The sequence below is a fragment of the Camponotus floridanus genome, unplaced genomic scaffold (assembly GCF_003227725.1).
Source record: "Camponotus floridanus strain SB8 unplaced genomic scaffold, Cflo_v7.5 scaffold267, whole genome shotgun sequence".
Lineage (NCBI taxonomy): Eukaryota > Metazoa > Arthropoda > Insecta > Hymenoptera > Formicidae > Camponotus > Camponotus floridanus.
Genome location: NW_020229400.1, coordinates 131,059 through 144,014, shown reverse-complemented (window position 1 = coordinate 144,014; position 12,956 = coordinate 131,059). Strand labels below are relative to the sequence as shown.

Below are 12,956 nucleotides of genomic sequence, written 5' to 3'. Positions count from 1 at the left end.
CAGATTGCTTATTCATACTACGAGTGCCGGGCTAATTAGTTTCGAGATAATACGAGAATAAATCATATGACGTAATTATCCTCTCGTGCTTATTCTGTCTAATTAATACGATATTAATCCTGCAATTTAATTCATGAATCAATCGTCACAAAGTAAACTGATTGTGAGATCCAAAAAGACACAAAAGATGCGACACGCGATTGCGATAAAACGCTAGGAAAGCTATAATGGAACACTTATCGATCTGCGATATTGCGGAACAATTGAATAATGCGACCGGAAGATGCATAAGATTGGTTACCGAGAATTTATCACCAAGGACAAAGCGTGCTGTTGTATAGTTTGAGTCACGCACGGTGTAAAGGCGGAGGTTTTAATTTTTAATCTATTCTGGTAGTATAGTTTAATTGATAATTTTTAAGAATTTTTTTTTAAAGAATATTATAAATAATTTTATAATAATAAATTAATTTTCTGACGTTTTACATATATTTTTATTAATGTTTAAACTATGTATGTAGCGTATTTAAAAACAACAATACGACATGTTGCTTCTCGTATAATTGTCCGAAATAAATAAAAAAACTTGGTTTAGTTTCATATTCCCCAGAATATTTTCGGAATGCTGAACTTAATTAGAATTCAAAAAATTAATATTTAATATTTTTCTGACCTCCAAGAAATAAAAAAATTTTAGCAAAATTAAAATATCTAATTTTAAAATGATACTATTTTATTATTTTTTCATTTTATAAATTAAATTATTTATTATTATTTTATTATTAATAAATTTTATAATTTTTAAATTATTTTTTCTAAAATTAGATTCAGAATCCTAAAAATACATTCTACGAAATAAAACTAGACTGAGTTTTTTCATTTCAGATAATTACACGAGGAACAGTATGTCACAATCATTAATCCATGCGTTTTTAAACATGCTATGCGTTCGTGAAGTTCGTATTGAACAAAAAAAAGTTAAATATTTAAAATTAAAAAATACTGACATATTGTTTAAATATCAATAAAAACATATATAAAGTGCCAAGATCAATTTCTAATATTCTTCAAAAACAAAATTTCTAAAAATCATCATGTTAGAATAGAGCTCTTTCCCCTCGAAATGTATAAAGTTGTTATATATTGCACGTAAGGAATATTTTCATGTTATTATCGCTTTTCTCTCGTCATTTTTTCTTCTTTGCTCGTAACGGAGACACATGTTGTGCATACTATTCGACATTCGATCGTGCATCTTCCAGAAGAGCATCGCGACGTCGATTGCTCGAACGGGCGAAGGTCGTTGGCAGGTACGACGACTCCTCCCCCGCTTTCGCGAAACTGCATTTCTTCTCGTGTCTGTATTTACTTTTTGTCCAGCTGCTCCCAACCACTTTACTACTTCGTTGGGATGCATCGTCCGGCCGTGCGTGGAAATCGCAAATCCCGCGATTCGGCTCTCGAGTCGTCCGACACTCTCCGCGTCCCTTTCCCAGGTGAACGGAATTCGACGATAAGGCGACGATAGCAGGATCGATCGCTTAAACGAAATTGCTTCGAGGAGAAACACTGTGATTGAATAGAAATTATCGCGCGTTTAATCGATCGTTTAATGAAATATCGATGGGTCCGATTAGGAGAAAATTGATCATTGTTTATCGTTATAAGGATTATTCTTACGAGAAATAAAATTAATTAAATTACGATACAATATAAGATATCATTTAGCGATCGACAGAAAAGAAATAAGAGTTTACTTGCTCGAGATGCGTTTAATGTGCGTTGAAAAACATTTCTATTATACATGCAATATTTTTCTTTCGTAATAATTAAAACTGCTCTATTGTAATCCTTCGCGTACATTTCGGTCTTTGTAGTAGGAGCAAATTCTAAGGTCGATCATTCGCCCTGATTCCCTCTTGTGCTCGCGCGTGAATCCGTCAACGGGACCGATTAGGACCGTGATTAATTTCGCATGCGAGTGCGAAAAGTATATATATATTACGTATTCTGTGATCGAAATCTCTAACGACAATGGCGAACGTCGATCGTTTCAGGCGTAAAATTGATTCGAGGATCAAAAAAGGAGAGATACTCGACATGCTACAGGGGCAGGTCGAAAGCTCGCGCGAGTCTCGCTTTTTTATTCTCTACATATTGATCGACGTGATCCTTTCACATATCAGTCTTTATCCGCGACGCGGGAAAGTCGTGGAAACGTTGCGTGATTATATACAGTTAGCCTGCGCTGCATAGAGCGTACGACGTGATATATGTTCCAATATATACGTAGAATACTTTCTATACACACGAGACTGTTCGATTTTTTAGGTAACGGTAATATACATACACACATATCAAAGATATGGCCGCGCAAATTCACGCTCACGCTCCTAATTATAATTTTCATCAATTCGAATATCCATTTTTTTCTCGCTCTTTGTTTCAATTTAACTGAGACTCGAGAGGCTCTTTTCAGTCGAATAGAATTTTAATGTAAGAGCTATCAAGATATTCGATATGCAAAAAATTATTTTTAAAAAATTGCAATTAATTAAATCATTAATTGCAATTAATTGATAATATTTTAAAAAAATTGCAATTAATTAAATCAATTAATTGCAATTAATTGAATCATTGGATGAAAAAATTTCATTGCAAACGGAGCGCAAACGTGAATTTCGCGTTTGCAATGCAATTTACAATGCATGTTCCTTTTCTTTTTATCTTGATCCTCCACCCCTGTAATAATGTCGCGGATATCTTAGGGAATTGTTTTATTACACGCTGGATCTACGTCACCGTGATATGATTTTACGAGAAAACTGGACTCCTTACGAATACGATTTACGATCCAACTTATATGCGGCACTTTCCCCGAAAGCAAAGCACAAATTTGTGCCGCTTGACCGTTATATATATATTTAAACATATATGTATATCTATACCTTGTATTATATGCATGATGAAAAATATTACTAAGCAATCTTGAGCATTCTCGAAATAAAATTAGCAATCAATACGAGCAATGGAATCGAATGTGTTGGCATTCTCTTGTCCACGGTGACGTAACATGTGTCGCGTGTTGGAAGTTTATTCTGTGAAAGAATAGTGCCTGTATCACATCTCTCTCCAGATGTTAGACGAAACGTTAGAAATCCCTTCCTTTGAAATGGACAAGAAAATGTGGCGACCGAAATAACGTATTTAATGAAGGAGCTAATAATCTCATTTTTATGAAAATTGATTTCATCTCGTATAGATAAATTATCGTTATGTCATTAAATAGCGATGAATAAGCGTTTAACAAAGATGGTCCATAAACGCGTGATCTTGCAGTGATGTTTTAAAAATGCGGCGCATGAGTCAATTTTTACATTAAGCTGTAAAAGTGACCTCATATTAAATTATAAAACTAAGAATTATTACGGGAATCTCACTTAGAAGATATAATAGATTACAGTTTACGAGAATTACATTCTGGGACATATGAGAAAATATGGACATCAAGCGATTCCTATCCTAAATATTTAAATAAGTTGAGAAGTTATAATTTTGCAAATTCTTTTTCGACTTGGAAAGGATTTTAAATTGAACTTTAAAATCGGTTGCAGCATAATATGGCTTCCTTATATTTAGCTCGTTAATTCAAGTAAGCTATTTATGCAAATAATGTTATTAGTAAGCAGATTATATATTTCGATATACAGGGTGTCCCAGACTTAGCGAATCAGCTGTTAATGATAGATTCCTGAGCTCATTTGGAAACGGAAATCTTAATATCAAAATGTTGAGGAAAATGTTTCGGCGCTACAAAAGATTAAAGATTATCAATCGGCGCGTTACGTTCTTCTGTGCTTATCGCTATTAATAACTAATATCGTTATCGATAGAGGAATCAATATAAAATAAAAAATAGGATTCTGCAATGAGCGCGATTGTGTTTTCGATGCGACAGTAGTAGTTTGAACATTTTTATGAAGTCTTTCTCAACATTTTAGAATTTTCGTCTTCAAATGATCTCAGGAATCTGCTATTAACGGTTGATTCGTTAAATCTGGGACACCCTGTGTATGTTATGGGAAGAGAGTAAAATCATGTGCGAGCAAAACGATAAAGAGAACGCGACATTTTACTCTTTGCTCTTTTAATTAGTCCTTTGAATTCTTAGATAGGAGAAAATGGCCTATTGCACAGAATGATGAAACAATGTCGGCCGAGGTACAAACTATAAAATAAAATTTAAGTCACAGAGAATCCTCTGCTGCATTGAAACGAAAGCGATCTGAATGAATTGAAGCTCGAAAGATGTCTACTAAGAATCTTTGAAAAAAGTCAGGATATCTTTCGTCAAGTCGTTGTTTTAAAATCTATATAATTTAATCTGATGAAGGATGTTTTATTTAAAAATTTAGCAGATCAGAGAGATTTGCTCGTTTATCCACGTACCTTAAAATAGTAATTCACTGCAGAATACCTTGAGAGTTCAGATGGCTGTAAGTTGAAAGTATTAGCTTCTACGAGAAGACATGACGCGGAGAAATATTGCACTTTCAATAGAGGAAAACTATGTCACTTTTCAGTTACGAAGAAGTGATTTTACGAATTGATAATACTATATATCAAATGTGTAATATTGAGCAATAATGTTGTAGTTAAAACGATTCCTTTCCTCTTCCCCTCTTTAAATTGCATCTCGTGAAAAATAAATTCGCGATGATTCTTTTTTTTTTATTGCAAGTGTGATATATAATGAAAGATAGAATAAGCAATCGATGGCTAAGAAAAGTTTATTTTCAGGCCATAACAGCGATGTGTGCTCGATGTAAATGTACGAATGTAAAGAAAGGAGAAGTACGTCTTGTAGAAACGAAAAGAATGCTGAGAATGAGAAAAATTGTTAAGAGCCACGTAAACATACCTGTAACAAAACTGATTCAAAATAGAAAATACAATAGATATTTCTACAAAGCATACAACGGCGCAGCAATAACAAATTTAGCGCAAGTGATATTTACGTTATATATATTTTTCTCTTTGTTCTTGTCTAAAATTCCTACTCTGTGACTTAACAAACTGCACATTTCATTTTTGACACTTCAAATAACAGTGTAATGAAATCCGCTATAGATTCTGCGTTCTGGAAGCTGCATCCAGTATTGCGCGTCAATCATATCTTTGATTAAATAATGATATTATGAAAAAAAAACGGACATTATATCGATATTAAAAATTAACTCGTAGCGATTTTAATCTACGTAAGTAATTTGCGACAGCGCGTAACACACTTTGCAAATTCTACGAGTCGCTTGTTACGCGAAACTTACAAAAGCATTGTTCTTTGCGTGGAGGCGCGAATGATTCGGGAAGGTCCGAGATTACAAGCTCGGCGAGACGGCGACTTATACAAGATGTCAGGGCAATCTCTTCCCAAAAAACTCTTGTAATTTACCTCGAGAGCTCTTTAAAACACTGTAATAAAATATTTTTTTATCGAATACTTTTCAAGTTGAGGCTTGAAATAATCTCTTAATTTTATAAACTATAATATATCTAGTAAAATATTCATTTTTCGATTATCTTACCTTAATATTTTTATGTATAAAATAATGAGAGGAATCAATTGGTGTAAAGAAAACATATAATTGTTTCGAAGAAAAAATATGTAATTTACAATTAACAATTACATATTTTCTTTTCGAAACAATTATGTTTTCTTTACACCAATTGATTTCTCTTATTATTTTGTACATAAAAGTATTAAGGTAAGATAATCGAAAAATGAATATTTTACTAAATATTTTATGGTTTATGTAAAAATGAAGAAATTATTTCAAGCTTCATAACTCGAAAAAATACTCGACGAAAAAATACTTTATTATTTGTTTTGAAAAGCTCTCGAAGTAAGCTACAAGAAAAAATACTTTATTATGTGTTTTGAAAAGCTCTTGAGGTAAGCTACAAGAACTTTTTTTTGGACAGAGATTGCTCTGGCACTCTGTACATCGTCGAAAAGTGGAAATGCGAAAGCGTTCTTTGATGTCGGAAATTTCGTTGAGCGTCATCTTTCTCGCTATTTTGCCGAGAAAATACCAGAAAAGAATTTTGTTGTCCTTAAGAAAAGCAGAGAGAACGAGGAAGAAAGAGAAAATGAAAGAAAGAATGTGAAAAAGAGAAAGAAAGAAAGAGAGAGAGAAAGTATGTGAGTGTGAATGATGTATGATATACTTGTGCATGATGATACACTTTGTTTCTCTCGGGACGGTCGGGTGAAGGACACTCGAGGTATCTCGGGAAGATATATGCGCACGAGAAGGACAGAATTTTTCCATGTAATATATATACCCTTACGTAACTATATACGTTGTTTAATATTGATAAGGATCAAAAATAAAAGTGATTATTCAAAAGCTAAAACGGCCGATTATATTGGACATTTCCTACATATATGTGTATGTGTAAGTTGAGACAAACAAGCATGTTTAAAATATAATTATTCGCGAGCCTCGTCACAAAGTATTATTTACTCGAATCAAACAGATCTGCATACTTTTCGTATCTTTTTTCTATTATTTCTTGTCTATGATTTTATGGTGTATGTGAAATTTAATTAATTTATTTATTTTTAATGATTTTCTACGTGAAGTATAAATAACTTTGTGATGTAATGAGTATAAAATTAATGAGTATAAAATTACAAACAGAAAAATTAATATTATGGACTTATAATACATAAAACAATGCTATTAAAGTGAAAACTTTATTAATTTCAACATCAAAAGGCAAGTAAATCTATTTACATTTTTTAGATTACTATTAAACAGAAATAAAGTATTTTTTTTAACTAAAAGAATTATCGTGTAATTTTAAAAAAAAAATCGTGAAAAGTTCAATACGTATCTTCCAAATAAGAAAATAAATAGATAAAGAATTAATTGATGAATATTATAAAAAATATTTATTGATCAATATAATATAATGTTTTCTTGATCTTTCTAATTTTTAGGTGATTATCAAAGAAAAACAAATATAAGAAGAAAAAGAATATAATGCATAGATGAAGCCCTTTCCTCTGCAGCGCGGACAATGCGAAGTAGTAGTGACCTTTCATTGTCAGACTGTCTAGACGCGTCCAGTCAGTAGTTACGCACCCTCATTAGACAGACGATGTTTCTGACGCTGCAAGTGATAATGATGATCAGACGTCGATCTTTGTATTTATCGATTAGTAATTTTTGTCTTTGTATTCATGTATATAATTCTCTCGTCATTGAAATTTCTGACTCATCTGATTCTAATGTCCCTTATGTTGCAACATACGGAATTATCGGTGTGGAACGCGTTGTGACATCTAAAATATTCGGGGAATTATCGCCGCTATTTCCGTGGCATAATCAGACGTTGGCTGTTTTTGCGAGGTAAGACACTTGATGTCTACGATGTTTCACGAGGTAACTCGCTCTCGTCCACACGAGGAAAATGTCAAGGCTCCATTCTACGAAACGAGATAATTCTTTCCTCTAACACGCGAGCATTCGTGCGGCGCGTCTTGTCCGCTTTTTTAATGAAAAATGAAAACGAAAAATTGGAATGATTAGAAAGGAAAAAAGATTATATCATGTTTGTCTAAAAAATAAAATTTTATTTATTTCTTCTCTAAGGAAATAAAGATTTATAGACTTGAAATCCGTGATTGCGTCACTTGCAAAAATATTTCGTCAAATATTTCGTTTTTAATTTTGTATTTAATTTTGTTAAAAATTTATAGATTTAAAATACGTGATTGTCATTAAAAAAATATTTTGTTAAAACTACATTTTTGGTGATTAAATAATTGTAATAAATGTTTCTCAATCATGTCACACATTAATCTTATACTAAAATTAAATAGAGATTCTATATCTTTTCTGTAATATAAAAATTGCTATAGAATGTAACAAAAATGTTTTATGTGTCAAGTACACATTAATTTTACATTAGTCTCATTGAACGATAACAATATATTAAATAATTTTTTATGCAAATTAAATATTTATTACGCATCAATTTATGCAATTAATATTATGTATGAATTATGCAAAAATACTACAGTGCGCATAAACACACATCTAAATGCAACGCATATTATAGTCTGCTCTTTGTTAGGAAAGTGACTCTCGACCTGCAATTGCCATCCTCGTGCGAGAAGACGAACAAGGCTAACTGCAAATGGCATTTTTGACATTCATATAAATCTATCATCGCAAACCGGTGACACGCAACATCTTTTAATCATAAAATATTTACGCTATAAAATACAACATTGGTTATTTATGGTTACTATTATTAAAGATGACAATATTTAGGACATCTTTGCAAGATGCTTCTTTACATTACATGAAAAATAATATATATAAATTGATTTTTTATACTTAAGAGTATTGATAAATTTTATTTTAATTTAATTTTGAATAATAAAAATATATATAATTAATTTTTTTTATTTCCGCATTAATAGCTAATGTTATTTTTTAATTGCGCATTATATGCGAATTAAAATATGCTGCTGAATGAATGAAACTTAGAATGGAACGATTAATTTTTTCAGCTGTGATGTGTCACGTGATTGAAGGTCTTTGAGAGAAGGGCGGGACGATTACTTGTTACGGTCAGCGTTCCGCTAACGAGAAGACTTATGCGCGCGAGAGGCCATCCTCTCCCGCTTCTCATCCGAAGATGATAAAAGCATGTTAGGAGGTAGCAGCTCGTCGTAGTCCATCTTTCGGAATCGACCCAGGAGGAACGTGAAACGCATAAATTCAATAACTGACGATGGCCTCAAGACCGATCGTCCATCTGCTAATCGCCTGCGGCATTTTCGTCGTGACTACATGTGAGTAAAAAAATTACCCTCTCGTGTTCTTTAACACGGAGAAAGTGAATTCGTGTTCGTCTAGTCGACGATACATAGAAGAAGCATCTGTGCTCTTTTTCCAATTATCATTTTAATTCCGCAGTGAAGTGTTATGCAATGATACGAGTGACGACATTTTCTATTATATGTAGTTATTCGTGTAATAAATCGCTTCTTTTTATACAAATTTATTTTTACACATGGCACAAATTTTACCGTTGATTTTTTGTCTATTCACGAATGATACTATCGTTGAAGATAATAATATCAGGCTGTAAGATTCTTTCAATAGATCATGATAAATTAAAGCATTGTTTTTAAAGGATTAAATTTTTACACCAAATTGTAATAAATATTCAAACATGACTTTTAATCAAGTATACTAAAATAATAAAAATATGTAATACAGTGTTTTTTAATTTGCAACTATCTATTAATATGATTTATCACAATTATTAATTAAACATTTTAACGGTGAAAATTACAGATTTTTCTACCTCAAAAATTATAAAAAGTATATGTATATATTTTTATATAATATATATTTATATATATATTTTTTAAATATATATATAATATATATTTTTAAAACATATATGTGTATTATAATATTTTAAGTAATTACGCTATGCAATTTAAACAAGTTTAATAAGATTGGCTAAGAGCCAAAATGTTTAGGAAAATTCGTGTATGCTCATTCTTATGAATGCAAACGCGTCCTGAATAGTATTTTGCAGCCATGCGATCACAGGTATGCTCAGTCACGAACTGGTGATTTGTATGCGATGTGCTTGCACATTGTTAGAAAAATGAATTTTTTAAGCTTAAAGCTAGACAAGCATGAATACTTCTATCACGTGGATAAATTTGTACAGCTATATCGAGGACAGTTTCCGCTTAATAAATAAATATTGTTACGTTGTAAACCCTGGGGAAGAATATTTTTTTATTTTGTTTCTACGAAAGTGAAATAAAATGATTAACTTCAACCAGTAAAATTCTTTTTGTTCTCGGCAGACTAAAGGAATCCCCGATAGACGAACTGTTTAATGTTCGTGCTCGTCGGTTTAACGACGGATAATCGAATTTGTAATCAACGGAACTTTCTCCCATTGTTTGCGTTCACGTACCTTGTGCAATTTCTGCCCCGGGAAACATTTCTCGGGAATGCCTGACAGTTTTCGTGCACGAAACTATTGTCGTTGTTTCTCGACCTTTCGTGATATCCTGAGGCTAATATCGGACGTAGCTCTCTTTCCAGCTTGGAATATATCGTTTTAATTCTTTATTTGAAAAAGACAATGTCACAAAGAAAGCTTCCCAAATTACCTAATCAATTTTAGTTGTAACGTGCAATTTTACTTTTTATATTTCTTCTTTAAAAATGTTTGCTTAATTTCTGAAAGTATTTTTGACTCGATTTTGCCTGCGGCAAAATCGGTTACAAACAGCATACATTGCGTAAGCGATGCGCAGGTAACGCTAATGTATGCACATCACACAAACACATACGCGGCTTCATAGAGGTCGAGTGCTGGCTATCGCCGAACTTTCGCCATCGTGCGATAATCGCATCTTGCCACGTTACTGAACACGACTCATTAATAATTTCTGGTCGGACTCGTTTGACGAGTTTTATGCGCAATATTGCTTGCCGTTTAAATCAGAGTCTTAAGATTTTGATAGTTGAAACAAGTAAATGCTCAACCATGATATATAAAAAAAATCTCAGTCTTATTTAAGATAAGAATTTATAGGCGAAATTTTTCTACGAAAGATTTATCGTATTTCAGCGCTCAATCAAAATCCCAGGTTCTCGAATCAGCTGTTTAATAATCAGCTGAATCGCAACCAACAGCAATTTTCGCAGAAAGGCGGCTTATCTGCATCTTGTCCAGAGAGGAACGGTCGTTATCCAGTACCAAATCAATGCGATGCTTATATCGAGTGTATCGATGGAGTTGCTGAAGAAAAGTTATGTCCTGAGGGCTTATATTTCAATCCTGAGGCTCGCTTCAACTATCCTTGTGGATACCCGATTGACGTAGATTGCACGGGCAGGCCAAATTTGCGTAAGTTATTTACTATTACAATATCAATCTTTCATTCAATCTTTAATTTTTAATTATTTTGTGTGATAAAAATACATACAAATATTGTATTATTAAATTTTAATTCATAAAGTTCGATTCTTTCAAAATTATTGAAGCTCTATTAAATTAAAGATCACATGAATCACTCATATTAAATTAAAATTTGACTGTTGAATTTTTTTCAGAGAAAGCAAGTCCGACCGAGGATTGTCCCCATCAATACGGTTACTTCAAAATCGGCAATCATCAAAATTGCGGTCAATTTATGAATTGCGTGGACGGTCGGGGTTATGTCTTTGATTGTCCGGAAGGTCTGGCCTTCAATCCGGAATCGTATCGATGTGATTGGCCAGATCAGGTGTCGGATTGCGACGCCGAGGCTTTCCTTGGTTTTCGCTGTCCGGAGGTGAAAAATAGCCCATTCCTGGATGCTGAGATTAAGTTTTACCGCAGTACCGTCGACTGTCATCACTATTACATTTGCGTGAACGGCCGTCCACGATTACAGAATTGCGGCACGGGGAATGCCTTTAACGAGCTCATCGACGCCTGCGATGCCGCAGAAAATGTCACTGGCTGGTGAGTGATATTTAAGAACATCTATTGTGAATAAAATGTCAGATTGTTTTTCATTTATAAATTCTTTCACTAAAAGAAGAAAGATATAAATTATTATTATCCTATTTATTAGATTGACATAAAAGATAAAATTTAAAAGATAAAATTTAAGTTATTATATTTTTAAATGATACAACATATTCCAAGAGATATTTAAAAAATATTCATGTGGAAAATATATATATTACTATCTTTTATATAATTATCTAATTTATTATCACATATAAAACATTTATATTTTTCAAAATATTTTAATATTATAATGATTATACACTTTTTCGAGAATAATCTGCGTATAAGGTTGTTGACATTTATTTTAGTTAATAATATGCAATTTGTGGCTTAAATTAAACTTAAATTATTTTAAGTTAATATGCTTTTTTTAGTGAACACGAAGCGATAGCAAAAACTACTCCTACATATGGACAGGCGAAGCTTTTTTAAATTCAAGTCGAATGAAAAGTAAAAACAATGATAATAATTCCAAAAGAACAGTAATCAAGAGCTGCAAGAATAATAAGGTGTGTATCAAATTTCAATATGCAATACGACATATTTTAATAAGAAAGTTGCATGGTTGATGCAAATGATTGCATATCGCATATATTAAAAATGCATTATACTAATGGAGGATATATATAAAAGATTCAATTACAATTTATAATAAGTATATTCGTACAAATCGTATATCATATATGAGATGCCATAAGTAATGTATATATTAATGTATAAATCTCGTTTCCTCTCTTAAGTATATGTATTTAATGTAGAATTGTAAAACTCTTAATAAAAATATAAAATAAATATTCCTGCATTCTTCCCTTCTGCATGTCAATAAATAGTTTTTGCATAAGATTATTTTTACAAATGAAATGTAATATTATATGTTACTGACATAGTTACATAATATTAAAATTTTGAATTTAGTGCTTTGGCGAAATTAAATATTTTAATATAAATTTTATTGAATTCGACACATTTTTAACAATTATAGATAAAATTTAATACACTTTAATATTATTTCTTATTTTTAACAAATTGTAATTAAATTTTATGACATATTTAAGAATTAAAAATAAATAACGTCAGATTGAGGTTCTTCTTTTCAAAACACTAAATTTTTGCGTATATGGAAAAAAAGAAGTTTACAGAAAATACTTTAATAGAATATTATTTTTTTGAGAAAATATTCGATAGAAATAAATCGAAAGGATATTAGGAAATTTTTCTCTAATTCATATACAGGAAAAACGAAGCACAACATGGATTGATGAAAGAATATCATAGGCATATGTGTGCGTATAGAATATATAATTATTATTGACATAGTACAATTGCTTACAAAATAATAG

General features: G+C 31.7%; 1 protein-coding gene across 1 annotated transcript; it reads left to right on the top strand.

The window, feature by feature from the left end:
* The first annotated feature begins 8,672 nt into the window (after nt 1-8,672).
* Nucleotides 8,673-12,346, top strand: LOC105257403 (protein obstructor-E). Its single transcript, XM_011267997.3, has 4 exons — nt 8,673-8,872; nt 10,687-10,965; nt 11,172-11,565; nt 11,991-12,346. The coding sequence occupies exons 1-4, from the start codon at nt 8,812-8,814 to the stop codon at nt 12,046-12,048; spliced, it is 792 nt and encodes a 263-aa protein (XP_011266299.1). The 5' UTR covers nt 8,673-8,811; the 3' UTR covers nt 12,049-12,346.
* Nucleotides 12,347-12,956: the final 610 nt, after the last annotated feature.

Bases quoted from the DNA above. Each gene is read 5' to 3' on its own strand.
- LOC105257403 (XM_011267997.3), top strand. From the start codon at position 8,812: ATGGCCTCAAGACCGATCGTCCATCTGCTAATCGCCTGCGGCATTTTC. The intron at 8,873-10,686 runs GTGAGTAAAAAA...ATCGTATTTCAG, and splicing joins CATTTTCGTCGTGACTACAT to CGCTCAATCAAAATCCCAGG. The intron at 10,966-11,171 runs GTAAGTTATTTA...AATTTTTTTCAG, and splicing joins CACGGGCAGGCCAAATTTGC to AGAAAGCAAGTCCGACCGAG.